This window comes from Tetrahymena thermophila (assembly GCF_000189635.1).
Source record: "Tetrahymena thermophila SB210 genomic scaffold scf_8254747, whole genome shotgun sequence".
Classification (NCBI taxonomy): domain Eukaryota; phylum Ciliophora; class Oligohymenophorea; order Hymenostomatida; family Tetrahymenidae; genus Tetrahymena; species Tetrahymena thermophila.
The window spans coordinates 394,524-409,840 of record NW_002476507.1 but is presented as its reverse complement, the minus strand read 5'-3'; the positions used below and the strand labels follow the sequence as shown (position 1 = coordinate 409,840).

Below are 15,317 nucleotides of genomic sequence, written 5' to 3'. Positions count from 1 at the left end.
CTTAAATTCTAAAAAAAGAAAAATAATTTCTCCTGTATATCTCTTGATTTTATTATTTAATAGCTTTTATTATATTGTGTTTATTTAATTTTAACAGTCATATTTTTTTATCAATCAAAAATAAATACAAAATAATAAGGATAAATGGATACATTTCTATCAATATTTAAATTTTTTATTGAAACTAATCGTTTTTTAAATTATTTTAAAACTCAAACAGCACTATAAATAAAATTTTTTTAGCATAAAATATCTGAATACTTTAAGTCGAAAGAATACTATCATATATTTAAACATATAAAAAATATTAACATTAATAGAAAAAACCATTTAATCTTTTTATTATTTATTAAAATTAAATGTTAACGTTAGTAAATTAAAAAAATGAGTATGAATTTAAATAATAATAACTATTTTCAAGATTTAATTATACTTTTTATTGAATAAATAAGATTAAACATTTTTTTATTAAGATTAAATTTACATAAATCTAATACTCTATTAATTAATTTATTATTTTATAAGTCCAAACTATGAATAAAACTTTTGATGAGAGTAGACTTTATTGTAAATAATTTTCAATTTTGGATAAAAAATGAATTTTTAAATCAAAGAGCTAAATTTTTGAGTTATAATAATTTTTTAGAGTGGTAAAAAAATAATTTTTGAATTTAAATAAAAATCAAAAAGCTTAATTATTTTTTTTATATTTTTAAATATTATAAGTATGATTATTCAGCTAAAAAATATTTGTTGAATTTTTGTAAATATTTTAAATTAATTATAATATTGTATGAATTAACATTGAAATATTTTTGATATTTAGATGCTAAGAAATGCTATTTTATATGAAATTATAAACTTTTTATCTAAAAAATAATGGCTCGTCAATACTTCGTCAATTTTATAGAAATATAATACAATTAATTTTTAAAAAAGCTTTTTTTACTTTAAAAAAATTTTTTTAATTCCTTTGTTAAACTTTTCTTTATTTTATTTGAGATTAATTTAAAATTATAACTTTTTGAGGTTTATTAAAATATTTAATAAGTTTTTATAAATATTTTTTACTTTTTTTTTTAACTTTCTATAAGTTATTTTAAAAAATGAATAATTTAAAAAAACTGTCTACTCTTAAAACATATAATCAAATTTATAACACATATTTTTCTATTTTTTTATTAGATGAACTTCTATTCTAAGATAATTTTTTTAAAAGTGAAAATAGAAAAATTTATTTTTTTATAATATGATTTTGGATTTATTTGATTGTATAAAAAACAAATAATACTTAGTAATTTTATAGCAGATAGCTTATTTCGTTTTTAAAATTAGAATAAAGATTTTTGATCTAATATTTATTTCTGATGTTACTTTGTTGATGAGATATTTTCGTTTCTGATTTTTAGAAATTAGAATATATTAGATATACTTGTTTCATATGATAATTGAAATGAGAAATGAATGAAATTATAGTTTTAATTAAGATGAATATCATCACTATGAATTTATATAATAATAATTAATAAAATCAGCGTTTCAGAGGCGTATGATAATTAGTTCGTCATAGAATTTAATTAGATTAAATGATAAAAGCAAAAACAGCTTTCAAAAAATTGCATTTAAATAATATTCTTATTTTTTGTTAACATTGAAGTAAAAAAGGAAAAATAGTTTTCAAATATGTTAACACCATATTAAAAAGTATAAAAATTTTAAAATGATAGACTATGAATTTTAGAATGTTGTATGAAAGTGGATGATTATTATTTAATTAGGTCTTAAGATGAATTTTATTTTCTAAAGTATAATTTAAAATCAATAATTCTAGCATTAATAATTTAGCTTAAAAAACAATAAGAAATTTTATAGGAATTATCTTTAATAGTAGAAACATGATAATTTGCATTTTTAATTTAATTTATTATGTTCTTAAAACAATAAGACATGTCGTATGAATCAGTCTTTATTTATACACCTTTATGAATGTTACTTGATGTTGAGGAAAACAAGCATTTTTGGAAGACATAATGTATGAGATAATCGATTAGCAAAAATGAGAAAGGTGGTTGTTATGTAAAGTATATTATGAATTATTGAAAGCTTTTAGACAGATTAAATCAAATGAATTCGTATTCTACTATTTATTACATCATTTGAGTATTGTGTATCATTTTTTGACTATTCCTATAATAGTTCGCATTAATATCTAGAATTAGATGAATCCTCTTAATTTAAATTAATTTAAACAGATAAAAAATATCAGTACAAATACAAACAAATAAAACTTTGCATTAATTGTAATATATTAAAAAAATTAAATTACATTTATACACTAACAAAAAAAAAACAAACACTTCAAAATATTAAAAATGTCAAACACCAGAACTAAATACTCTAAGAACCCCTGGCATTGTGTTTCAATCGGTGAAAAGGTTCCAGAAGTAGTCACCGCCGTTATTGAAATTCCCAAGGGATCTAAGGCTAAGTACGAATTAGATAAGGATTCAGGTATGCTCAAGCTCGACAGAGTTCTTTTCTCTGCTGTCCATTATCCTGCTAACTATGGATTCATCCCTTAAACCTACTGCGATGATAAAGATCCTTTAGACATCTTGGTCCTCTGCAGTGTCGATGTTGAACCCTTATGTCTTATCGATGCTAAAGTTATTGGTGTCATGCATATGATTGATGGTGGTGAAATAGATGACAAGATTATTGCTGTTGCTGCTAATGACGTCTCAGTTAACCACTTCAACGACTTAACTGACTTACCTGAACATTTGCTCTAATAGATTCAAAGATTCTTCGAAGACTACAAAAAGCTTGAAAAGAAGGATGTTAAGGTCTAAGAATTCTAAGGAAAAGAAAAAGCTCAATAAATTGTTAGAGAATCTATCGAACTCTATGATAGAGAAATTAGATAAGGTAATAGCACTCCTGCATTATGAGGAAGGTATTGAAACTCTAACCAAATAAACATACATAAACAGAAAGAAAGAAAGACTCTAACTTTACAATTTCTTTCTTTTGATTATAATAAAACTGTATAAATAAATATATTTATCAAGACTTCTCTTTGAATATTTCAATTTTCTAGTAGACATATATATATATCATACTAATAACAATCCATTCGTCATCATTTATAAAATGCAGCATTGAAATTTGACTCGTAATTTAATAGTTTATCTCTTAACACATAGAATAATATATAAAGAAATAGATTGTCAACACTTTCATAGTTTAATAGGTAAAACTGAAGGCGAATATAATTAAATCCATAAGCATAAAAATAGCAAGCTTAATATAAGATTCATTCACATATACTGCTTAATTTTAGCTTAAAATTAAATATCAAAATAGTAAAAAAAGGCAAAAATTAATAAAGAGCTATTTAACAAATTAATTAATTAGTTAGTAAGATAGATCTTAAAAAAAGTAGTATTTAAAATATTAGTACAGTAGAAATTAAATTAAAACCTATTCAATGAAAAGTATTTATATATTTTTGTGTCATGTTAAATTCTTTGTTTATAATTTAATAATACAAATGAAATAATGAATTGAAAGTCATCCATTTTTCTGTTTTTAAAGTAGACTTTTTAAAACATGAATTATAAAATATATTTTTAAACAAAAAAGTAAAATTAATGTAAAGAATATGCTTCTCATTCTCAAAAAAATATTTATGTAAATATTTAATATCTATCTATCTCTGATTCTTTTAGAATTTTAGTATTTTATTTTTTTCCTTTATTTGACCTGAACACAAACAAAACAAAGATTTTTTTTCTATTGAATAGAACTGTTTTTGTATAAACTAGTCAAATTCTCATTAAATCATTGATTAATACTATTACTATTTTCAAAGATTTTAAATTTTTAATATTAAAAAAGAGCTTAAAATAGTTTTTTTTAAGGATCATCATATTTCTTACTATTCACAATTTTATATTCAAATGTTTGAAATATTATTTTGGCTCTGCAAATTGAGAAAAATTAATATTTGGTTTTTATAACACATCCTGAAAAGGCTAGGAATTAGATTGAGAAGTTTTCTTTAAGATTAAATTTATTGATACATAGATAAATTTTTGATAGAAAATTAAGTTTGTTTGCGTAATATCAAATTATTTAGTTATTAATACGAATAAATATTAAATTAATTAAAAAGTATCTTTCAATATTTCAATTTTAGTATAAGCTATCATTATTCAGTATCATAATTAAGATATTTATGCATCATAATTTACAATTAGTCTAAAGATTTATAGTACAGTTCAAACGTTCTAACTATCTTATTATTAAATTGTAATCAATTAAATCATATTTTGTCTTCATTATTACACTGCACTCTAAAAATACCTATTCTTAATTTTACGTGGATATATTGGAGGAAGACTCATCTTTCCAAGATGTGTCGCTTGAGAAAAAATATTTGTTTCGTTTTCTGGGAAAATCCCTATCAGTTTGTCTGCTTCTATTAAAAAAATAAATATTTATTAATTTATTTATTTATTTTCAGCTTCTATTTTTCTAAATTTTGTTTCTTTTTTCGAAATAGATGTTTGGAATAACTTTTGATCAATTATTTTGCAAACTCTTAATTTAATTGTTTTTTTCATTTTTATTTGATCAAAAATTTGTTTTGATTCTTACTTTTTTTTCTTTCATAATTAACCAAATCCTAATTATATTATTAAGGATAAGAAAATTCAAATTAAATAATCTGTAATCCTAATTTGGCAATCTTAGAAGAATAATTTTTTTACATTTTATTATTTTTAATCATATTTTTTTTAATATTTTTGCTAACCATCATTTTTAAAATTTAATCTTTTGTTCAATTATTCACTTCCACTAAAACAAAAAATTAATAAATAAATAATTCATCAATTACTTTTTTAAGCTTTTATTGAAGTTTTATTTTTAGGGCTTGCAACTTTTTATGGATTATTGTTTTAAATTAAATCTATATCATTCTTGTTTTTTGGAGATTTTATAGCTGTATTAGGTAGTTCGAACCCTTAACTTACTAAGTAAGGATTTTTTTCATTACCCCAAAATTTTAGTGGATCAGCGTTTTTTTGCATCACTACGTATAAAGGCTTTGGCTCTTCTACTAAACTAAAAAATTATCATATTAATATTTGAGAGTGATTCATAAAAATATAAAATAGAAATAGAATTACCCTTTAAATTTGGCTGTTAAACCTTTTAAAGTTCTGTTTCCTTTGATCATTACGAAATCATAATTTTAGTGTAGTCGAGGAGCACTGACAGAAGATTAAAGAGTCAAAAAAGATTTAACTTTTTTTTAAAAATGAGATATGCAAACATTTACTAAAAACAAGATGCTGAATTAATTTTTTAAGTAGTATTAATGCAGTATTTAGCTGATAGATATTTTAAATAAAAATTAAGCTACCTTCTTCTTTTTTCCAATTTTCCTTTACAGATAATTTACTTTTTAAGTTAAACTCCTTTATTTTATTCTATGTACTTTTTATTGATGCTTATATTTTCATTTAGTAATATTAATCATCCAAATTTTTTTAATAAAATAATTTAAAGCAAGGAGGCAGTAAAGTTTATTAAAAAAGAATTTTTATTTTTATTAAATTCTAAAATAAAACATATAATATTAAAACAAGCAACCAGACAAAAAACAAATAAATACATGTTTAAATAAGCTCAGTTTTATTAAAAATAAATATTAAGTATTTATTTAGCACATTTTTTATTAATTAAATATAATTAAGTAACACTTCTAAAATTTAACAAACATACATACAAATGAATGAATGGAAATACTCTCTATGTTATGACTTATTAAGTTTTATAAATACTATATTAAATGAATTACTTGTTAGATTAATTTTAAATTATAAGGTCTTTATGAAAATATTAATAATTTGCTTTTTTTAATTAAAATCTTTCCTTTTTTCTATTTGCTTTTTATAATTCAATTTTATTTATTGTATTAAGCATCAGATTTTATTAATAAAATAATTTAAACAAAAATTGATTAAAATATAATTTTAATCGAATTCTTTAATATAGCTTGAATATTAAGACAAATAAACATTTAAATGAATTCAGTTTTATAAAAAGTAAAAATTAACCTCTTATTTAACTCCTTTTTTTACAAATAAAATATATTGTAATAAAATTAAGTTATTCTTTAATATTAAATATATGAACGAATTAACGGACTAATGAATGAACATATTTTCAATTATTTAACTTATTACATTTTTTAATATAACTTTCAATGAATTATTTTTAAATTAATAATTCTCTATAAAATATTTTTTTTTTTTGTTCTCACTAAATAGTAATCCTCTAAGAAAATATTATTAATTGATTATATGTATTTATTATATATACAAGACTAGGGATAAATTTAAAAGAAAAGCTTTCAATTTATTGTTTAAATCATTTAGTGTGATTAAGAATTATCTTATTGCATAACTGATAGCTTTTATTGAATTGGAGCTGAAGGGAAAATTTCATCTAAATCATCTAATAAATCGATTGGCGTTAAACTTTTTGATTCATCTTACTGGGTTTATTCAGATTTTTCTTCTTCCTATTATTGTTATTATTATGGTTACTCGAGATTTATTTTCTACATTTATAATTCTGGCCATTTTTCTTCTTATTCAACTTCTTTTTCAAGTATGATTGCAATTTTGTTTTAGTCTTCTTAAGTATCTTCTGATAAATCATCAAATATGTTAATCTGCTTTGCAATAGTTGCATAATCTATAAGATCAATATTATTTTACTATTGAAATTGTGATTCTTATTATGGTGATTTACTACTATCAACATCAAAATAAGTTAATTCTTCTCTATTTTACTTTTACTCTTCATAATCTTTTATTGGTGTAGAATCAGTTAATAAATCAAATGGATCGACTTGGGTAGTTGGAGAGTTTAACAGATCCATGTTTAAAGTATCACTTTTTACAAATTAGTCAACTTCACTTTTATTCAACTGCATATTACTGCATTCTTCACTAATTTTAGAATCATATTCCTACTCTTCATCAAATTAATACTAATCTAAGTCCAATTCATAAATTATGTTCCTAACATCTTTGTTTTTATCTTATTTTATCAAATTAATAACTTACTTAATCACCTTATGATTAGATAGAGGCATTTTATTTACCAGATGACCAACTATTGTTTTAGCAACGCTAATTCTTACATTTGTAACTCGATCCTCAGCAAGGCTTATGAATTTCTCACTGAAGTATGATAAAAATATTCTAGAATTTTTTTACATCAGAGAAGCACACATGACAACAAATACTTATCTAAGCTGATATGAAGATGAAAAATAGTAGGAGTTAACGTTATCTATAAGGGCTTAATAAAATATATTGCTCATAGGATTTCTTGGAGGCAGTCTTGAAAATAGAGAATCTACTTCCCAAGCAGCTACAGTTCTAACTTAAGCTATTTTATCAAAACATAAATCGAAGAAATCAGTAACTATTGAAACAAATAGTGTACGGATATCCATATAAGTTATTAATTCTTTTAATTGCAAAGCAGCTTCTTCTCTGTCTCTCCATTTCTTTGATAAGGACTTTTACTTTATTTAATTATAATAGTCATCTAGAGTTTATTATCTTGACTTGAATTGTGGAATATACATTGATAATTCTTCTTCATTAATTTTTTATTACAAATCAACTTAAATCTATGGTTTTCTAATGACTATAAACTCTATTAATTTTGATAATTAAATTCTATCGAAAGCAAAATTTAATTCTTTAAAATAAGAAATATATTATGGTAACTAATTTAACCAATAAATTGACTCTTTGATATTTTTCAGATCTGATTATAAGCAATTAAAGAAAATTTATTGAGTAATTTATGGAGAAAAATTAAGTAATTTGCATACTTGCAAGAAATTGCTGGTTACATATTCAATTGTATCAAAATTTGAGTTATGTGACAATATTTTAGAGTAATTTTAGAAAAGTAAAGGAAGAGTTTCTATTAAATTTGTTTCTATAAAAGAAAAGTTCTCAATCAAAGGATTAATATATTTTTTTTTGAATTTATATTCACTCAAATCTTCGTTATCGATATAAAAAAATAGACATTCCAAAATGCAAATCATCAACTTCTATTTTTATTCTTTTTATAGCCCTTTATCTATTTACTTTTCAATCAGCTTAATCAATATTTTAAAAATTTAAAAGCAACTTTCTCCTTCAACTTTTATTTTATTAATAATATCTTCTTTTTCAATCTTAGCTTTATTTTTTCCTTTTTAGTAATGGGTAGCGTGAATTTTATAAGTGCTAAAATATTTTTTTTAATACACTTTTTTCAAAAATAAGGCGTTGCTAGCTAATTTCAATAAATCAAATTCTCTTTATTTCATCTTCTCATCTATTTTTTAAAAATAGGCTAACTCTCTCATGTAGTGTTGTAAGGGGCAAATCATAACTTTTATAGTTGGTAAATATTCGCCAATATTTTTGAAATTTATTTCAGGCAAATCTTCTAAAAAACTTGACTACAAAAACATGTTTACTAAAAATTATTTTTATTCGAATTTTAGATACTCTAAAAGAGAAGGAAATACATTTATAAATAAAAATTTATTTGATTAGTTTTCTTTCTAAATTAAATAAAGTTCCTATGCTTTTTCGCACATAGCATCAGATAAGCTAAGATTCTACCCAAGGCATGTATCTATTGAATAAATTGCTTTCCCAATTAAATGCTAATCTATATTACTATCACTTGCTAGGGTTATCATTTAAAAGACTGAAGGAATTAAGCTTTCTTTAATAAATTTTGAGCCCCATTTTTTTTAGGCTAGTGACTTTGAGATAATTTTTACATTTTTTAGAAAAGCAACTGCAATGTCAGTGTCTAATGATTATTTATAAGATTCTATCATATCTGTAAGTGCTTGCTTAAGTTTTTCTTTACATTCAGGATCTTTGATATGCTCATCAAATATCTAAAGCTATTCCTAACTTCTTAAGTTTAATAAAAGCAAAAAAAAGGAAGGAATTTTTTATTAGTTATCATCTACTTCCTTATTTAAATCAACATTTTAACTATTTTATACCTCCTGGCCATTACTTTTAAAGCCTTAAAGCTATTAACTTAACTTTTCTTAAAAACTTTTATAAATTTTCTTAATAGTCCGCTGCATTTTAAAATTTGCTAGGCTACTTGATACTAAACAAGAAAGCTTTATCTAAAAATTTTTTTATTTACTAAAAAATTTTCTAAATAACAATATTTTAAAGAATTATCTTAGATAGTTTTTTAATTGTTAATTAATGGTCACATTGTAAATTTTTTGATATAAATATCTTATATTTCTAGTTGTTATTATTATATTCACAAAAAAGTAAACTCAATTTAAAAACACAAAATTCAAATCAATTATATTATTATTGCAAAATATCACATATATGTAATCCATTTCATTTTTTCATAAAATAATTTCTCTATAAAAAATAACAGCATTTAAAAAAAAATAAAATAATTAGTATGGATTGCAAAAAAATTAATTATGTAGAATTATTTACTATAAATTTTCAACAATCAAAATAATTTTATTTTAAATTATGTTATTTAATAAAAAAATTTATATTAATATTTTTAGTTTCAATTTACACCCTATATCTATTTATAAAACTAAGTAATCAAGATAGAGATTATAATCTTAAAATTAATAAAATAAATAGACATTATTTTTAGGTATTTTATGGAATTAGTGATTGATACATTTTGTATTACTATAATATTTTCAACATCATATCTATTATTATTTATTTAAATTAATAAATTTTTAAAATTTTTATTAGCAGTAAATTTAAAATATGAATCTATCAACATTTTATTTATTTTCTCTTTAGAGGTACTCAATTCTTAAAAAAAAACCTTACCCAATTTTGTATTAGTTTTACATACTCATTAAAAAATAATCCTTTTAATGCAAATCTCAACATAACTTCTTTTCTCAAATTTAACTAATTTCATATTTTTAGCTAAATTTAGCTTTCTATAAAACTCCACACTATATCTGGGATTTTATCTGGCAACTAAGAAATCTGAGCCTAAAAATCATCTAAATTTCTAATTAAAATAAAATTTTAGTATATCTATTTTAAAATGAGATATATTATTTTAAATAAGTGAATTTTTGTAAAATGTGATATTTAATATTATGAATTTTAAAATATCTTACACATCTACTTATCAAAGAAAGAAATTAAGCTTTTATATTTTATGAAATTTAATTTTTATTGCTATTTTCTATTATAACTTTATTTATTGTAATACAAGTTATACAATAAAACATAAACAAATATGTATTCAGACTTTTCTATCTTATTTATTTGTTTATTTTTAAATGAATGAATGAATAGAATATTTAATCTATCCAATTTTTTAAGTAAATAATAAGTTAAATATTTATAATAAATAATCATATCTAATTTTATAAAAATTAAAATATCATTAATTTTTTTATTAATGTAAATTAATTTTACTATTTTCTTAAATTTAATTTTTAACTATTTTTAGAAATAACTTTATTATCAAAAATCCATTTTGTATCAAATAAAATCTATAGAAATTTTCTATTTATTTTTTTCTATGAATGAATAAGTGAAATTTTTATTTGTTTAAATAATAAATAATATTTTTTAGAAATTTATTTTCATAAATGCAAAATTTTGGCTCGTTATTTATAAAATAATCATAGGTAATTTATGTTTTATGCTATTCTTTACTTATATTTTTTCTCACTAAATCAAAATAAGAATGTTAGTTAAATAAATAAGTATTAAATTGTAAATGTAAATCAAACAAATAAATAAATAATCATCAAAACATTTAAATAAATAAAAAAAATAACAAAAATGTCTTCAAAAGGATTTTTTCAAAAAATAGATATCTTTTCTTAGAGATTTTATTTTAATATTGGTAATAAAGATAAGAAAAAGAGTACATGTTTTGGTGGAATGCTATCATTTATTGTTTTATCTGTCTCATTCTCTTATCTTGCTTACCTCCTTTATCTTTATTTTGAGAATAAATTATTGCCTAAAATAACTCAATCATTAGAAGTGTAGTCTGATCAGTTTAGTTTATAGTTCATAGAGAGCCCAATATAATTTTAGCTTGTTGTGAATGGCTAAACAATTTAAGAAATTGAGACATAGACTGGAAAGAGATATCTTAATGTAATTCTTACTTAGTAAATACCCTAAGATAAAGGATTCCTTGTACTACCTCTACCACAGATAGATTGTGGTAATGGTTATATTTGTATTGATTTTAACAAAACAAGCTAGTAGTAGAAGGAGTTAGCATTTGGTAAACATGTTTCACTCTATATGATAAATCTTGCAGATTGTTTAGGAGAGGGATGCGCTTCTTAAGAGGAAGTGAATTAGCTTTTGTTATAAGCTTTTTCAACATTCTAGATTAACTTAATAACATGGTAGTATAATTCTACTTTATAAGTATTCTAGAAAAATATCATGAGTGAGTTTATTAGCTTTGACAACTTGTTAACAACTTATTGTTAAATTAGTTTTACCAAGGCAACAACGTTTATTCAGCAAGGTTTGATGTTCTAATAAACTGAAAGAAGAGATTTAGTATAAAATTACAAAAGAATAGATAGGTTTTTTTCAAGAGAACAATTTGCTTAGAAGGTAGGACTTACAGGTTATGCAGTAATATCATTCTAACTTGATTAAACTACCAGCACTATAATATATTAATTTCCTATGATTACAGAAATACTTTCATAGTTTACAAGTATTTTTAACATACTACTGATTGCAGGATTTATTGCTTCACTACTATCTCAATCTTTTATAGTTGAAGATGTAGGAGATATATATTTAAAAGAGTATTATAAGACCACAGCTGCTGATTTGCTTAATTCTGATAAAAAAAATCAGTCAGCTAAATAAAATTAAAAACAACTTTTTGAACAAGTAATAGAACTATAAGATCAAATAAAAGCTGCTTAATTTTTTGAAGAAAAAAAATAAATATTTAATTTAGGTTTAATTGACAGGTAATAATTTGCTTGATTTGCTGAAACATAATAATACTTCATATTTTTTTTAAATTAATAGATTGAAGTTAATAGTTTAGAGATTAAAAGGAATCAACTAGGAGAATAGCGCTAAATATCTAAATTCTAACAAAAAAAATATTTACAATAAAATTATGCAGCATGCAATTGAACAGATCGATATTTTTAAAATTTACAAAGACATTATCAAGCTAAATATGGCAATAAAAGTTATATTAACAAAAGAATAATATGCTGCCTTAAATTTTTGTGGATGTAGGTATGATGGTCTAAAAACTTAAATAAATAATCAGGATTAAAAAATAAAGAACCTACAATAAAAAAATAATTTTATTATAAAAAATAAAGTATAAGAAACAACAGTGATAGATAAAATACCTGATTTAGTTAATATATCAAAGAACAGATCATAGGACTAAGAAGTTTTAGACATCAGTGTACCTTAAAAGAATTTATCAGAATTTAAATTTATTAAATAGCAAAGCATAAAAAAGAAGACTCACCCTTAGATGCATTTTGAGTTGTATGAAAGTAATTTAGACCAACAAACCTAATCATCAAATTTTTATGTGAAATAATACAACCAACATAAATCACATTTTATGGAATCAATTTTTTAGAATAAAATGAGTTAAATGTAAGGCGATGACGAGATTAAAGATGATCATTTAAATAGTAACGAAGACTAATAAGAAGAGGATAACTCATTTTGTAATATATCAAACATAAACCATTTATAAGAGATGGATAAATTAGATTTTGATTAAGAACTTTTAAAAAAATAATTTAGCTAATTTATTCAAAATATCAAAGACAATAAAAACATTTCATAGATTGACATCAATATTTATAATTCTTTGATTAATTAAATTTAATAAAATTGATTAGCTTATTTTTTACTTTAAGAATGACCAACTAACTAATCTAAATTTGTTTTTTAATTTATTATATATTTTAGAATTTAAATTAAAAAATATTACAAAAAATCGAAAAGTTTAATAAAAAATAAACCTGTTTACATTTTGAAAAATATTTTATTTATTTAGCAAAATAGTTCATTTTTTTAAAAAAAAACTTACTGCTTAAGAAAATAATATCTAGGATCATGCAATTTTTATTTTTACAAACATATAAATTAATTTAAAATTTATAAATCAGATTGATAAACTATATTTATAGATAACAGTAATCTTTATTTTATTAGATTCAAATCTTAGTACTGTCTTTTAAAAAACTGAGTTAGAAAAGTTAATATTAGTAATAATAGCTGTAGTAGCAATACTAGAATCAGCAGCAAATGGATCGATACGATTAAGATTACTTTCTGGAAGACGGAATGTAAACTTACTATCAATCTATCTAAGCAATAACAGGTTCATAGATTATTAGAGCCTATGGGGTGCCCCCAATTTAAGAGGCTCCTTCAAATGAAGAAATTACACTGCGCCATATTGATAGTCATCTTTCAAATTTTGGAAGAAGCGAAAATAGGCATATGAGTTAAGGTTTATCCAACATGAGCAATGTTTTGACACCAAAGTTGTAAGGGCATCGCACAGTTAATGATCTAAATAGTATAGTAATTCTGCCAAATAAAAAAGAATAACTTGCTAATGCTCAAAATATGCAAACAAGTCTTCAATTAATAGTTTAGTAAAATTAAAATTCTCAGCAATTATCTATAAATGGAACTCAACCAAAATCTACAAGTAATCATTATTTGGAAAGATAAGGATCAGGTTTTTCTGTACAAAATAAGGTAAATTTAACAGATGATGACCAAACTGATTAAATATAATAAGATTCAAATAAATAAAAAGCTTTAATGGCATCTCAGTAATTATAACAAAAATAAAATCAATAATAGTATTAGTAGATATAGACTTTATAATAGTAATAAAACAATGATAAAGAATATTAAAATTATCCCTCTACTTTAGATGTATTGTAGGGAGGATAAATGTAAGGTTCTTTATTAGAGTTAACAACCAACCTTTTAAAAGATTAGTAACAAAATACAAATAATGATAATTAAGATAACACTTAAAAATAATCAAATAAAATATAGTCCTAAAAATACATAAATTAAAATCAAGCTACTTAAACAGCAGTAGTATTTCAAAATAAATCTGTAACAATTGTATGTCCAAATTGCTTAAAAACTGTAGAAACAGTAGTAAATTACACACCTTCGTGCAAAACTCATTTAGTTGGACTTGGCTTTGGCCTATTTGGATTCATATGTGGCTTATGCTTAATTCCATATTATTTCTAAGAAAAATTTTAAACAGCTATACATTTTTGCCCTTAGTGTAATAAAGAACTTGGCAGGTGTGAGTATTGATAGATTTTAAATAAATATTTCAACATTTTATAGTAGTAAATTGCTAAAATGAAAATAATTGTACAAAAATAATTTGAAATTAATAATAATTAATTTAAATAAACAATTTATATTTAAATCTATTATCATCATTATTATAAATACCAACATAAAATAGAATTAAGAGTTCTTAATTTACTTAAAAATTGAAAAAAATTAAACAAAATAGCATGTAAATCTTAAAAATTTATTAATTTTTAATTTTTCTATTTATTCATATTAATTCTTTTGTATATAGCTTTAACTAACATTAGTTTAATAGTTATTAAACTATATTATTTATTTAGTATTTGATATTTTTAACTATAATTACAACACTTTAAAAACTCTATTTAGGTTAATTAGGAATATTTTAAAAAAAAGAAATATTTTTAAAAAATATAATTTAATTTAGTTAATTTTTATTTTTTTTCTTTTAATTAAAATATTAGCTTTAGCTTAATAATTTACTTTAAATTTTAAAAAATGATTTAGTTTAAAATGAAAAATATGGTTTTATTTTTAATTGCTTTTTCTATTTTTATTGAACTTTGATATAAAATATTTAAAATATTGTCAATTGTTTGCTCTAATTGGGTACTATATTTGAATTGAACACTTACTATGTTATTAAAAAAGACAAATAAATAATCATTTAATTAATTTTTTTAAGGTTTACACATTTTAAAAAGAAAAAATTAAATAAAAAAGTTCAATTAAATTTAAGATTTATCTCTTTAAATTTTTAATTATTTTAAACTTTGCAAGAAAGTATATTTAAAAAGATATTTTTTCAAAAGATCAAAAAGCAAAACAACAATACTTTTAAAAACTGAACAA

General features: G+C 21.4%; 5 protein-coding genes across 5 annotated transcripts; 3 read left to right on the top strand and 2 right to left on the bottom strand. All coding sequences in view use genetic code 6, as the record gives it.

Moving 5' to 3' along the window:
- Positions 1 to 2,219: 2,219 nt before the first annotated feature.
- On the top strand, positions 2,220 to 2,951 carry TTHERM_00143770 (inorganic pyrophosphatase; the record flags this gene model as incomplete). Its single annotated transcript, XM_001011116.4, has 1 exon — positions 2,220 to 2,951. One exon carries the CDS (start codon positions 2,220 to 2,222, stop codon positions 2,949 to 2,951), a length of 732 nt encoding a protein of 243 aa, XP_001011116.4.
- Positions 2,952 to 4,340: 1,389 nt separating this feature from the next.
- TTHERM_00143760 (hypothetical protein) lies at positions 4,341 to 5,531 on the bottom strand (the record flags this gene model as incomplete). Its single annotated transcript, XM_001011115.2, has 4 exons — positions 4,341 to 4,483; positions 4,904 to 5,130; positions 5,196 to 5,313; positions 5,432 to 5,531. 4 exons carry the CDS (start codon positions 5,529 to 5,531, stop codon positions 4,341 to 4,343), a joined length of 588 nt encoding a protein of 195 aa, XP_001011115.2.
- An 893-nt stretch (positions 5,532 to 6,424) lies between these two features.
- On the bottom strand, positions 6,425 to 9,202 carry TTHERM_00143750 (hypothetical protein; the record flags this gene model as incomplete). Its single annotated transcript, XM_001011114.3, has 1 exon — positions 6,425 to 9,202. One exon carries the CDS (start codon positions 9,200 to 9,202, stop codon positions 6,425 to 6,427), a length of 2,778 nt encoding a protein of 925 aa, XP_001011114.1.
- A 1,720-nt stretch (positions 9,203 to 10,922) lies between these two features.
- Positions 10,923 to 12,999, top strand: TTHERM_00143740 (transmembrane protein, putative; the record flags this gene model as incomplete). Its single annotated transcript, XM_001011113.2, has 2 exons — positions 10,923 to 12,094; positions 12,156 to 12,999. 2 exons carry the CDS (start codon positions 10,923 to 10,925, stop codon positions 12,997 to 12,999), a joined length of 2,016 nt encoding a protein of 671 aa, XP_001011113.2.
- Positions 13,000 to 13,295: 296 nt separating this feature from the next.
- Positions 13,296 to 14,459, top strand: TTHERM_000143739 (LITAF-like zinc ribbon domain protein; the record flags this gene model as incomplete). Its single annotated transcript, XM_012796342.1, has 1 exon — positions 13,296 to 14,459. The coding sequence occupies exon 1, from the start codon at positions 13,413 to 13,415 to the stop codon at positions 14,457 to 14,459; it is 1,047 nt and encodes a 348-aa protein (XP_012651796.1). The 5' UTR covers positions 13,296 to 13,412.
- Between the last annotated feature and the right edge of the window lie 858 nt (positions 14,460 to 15,317).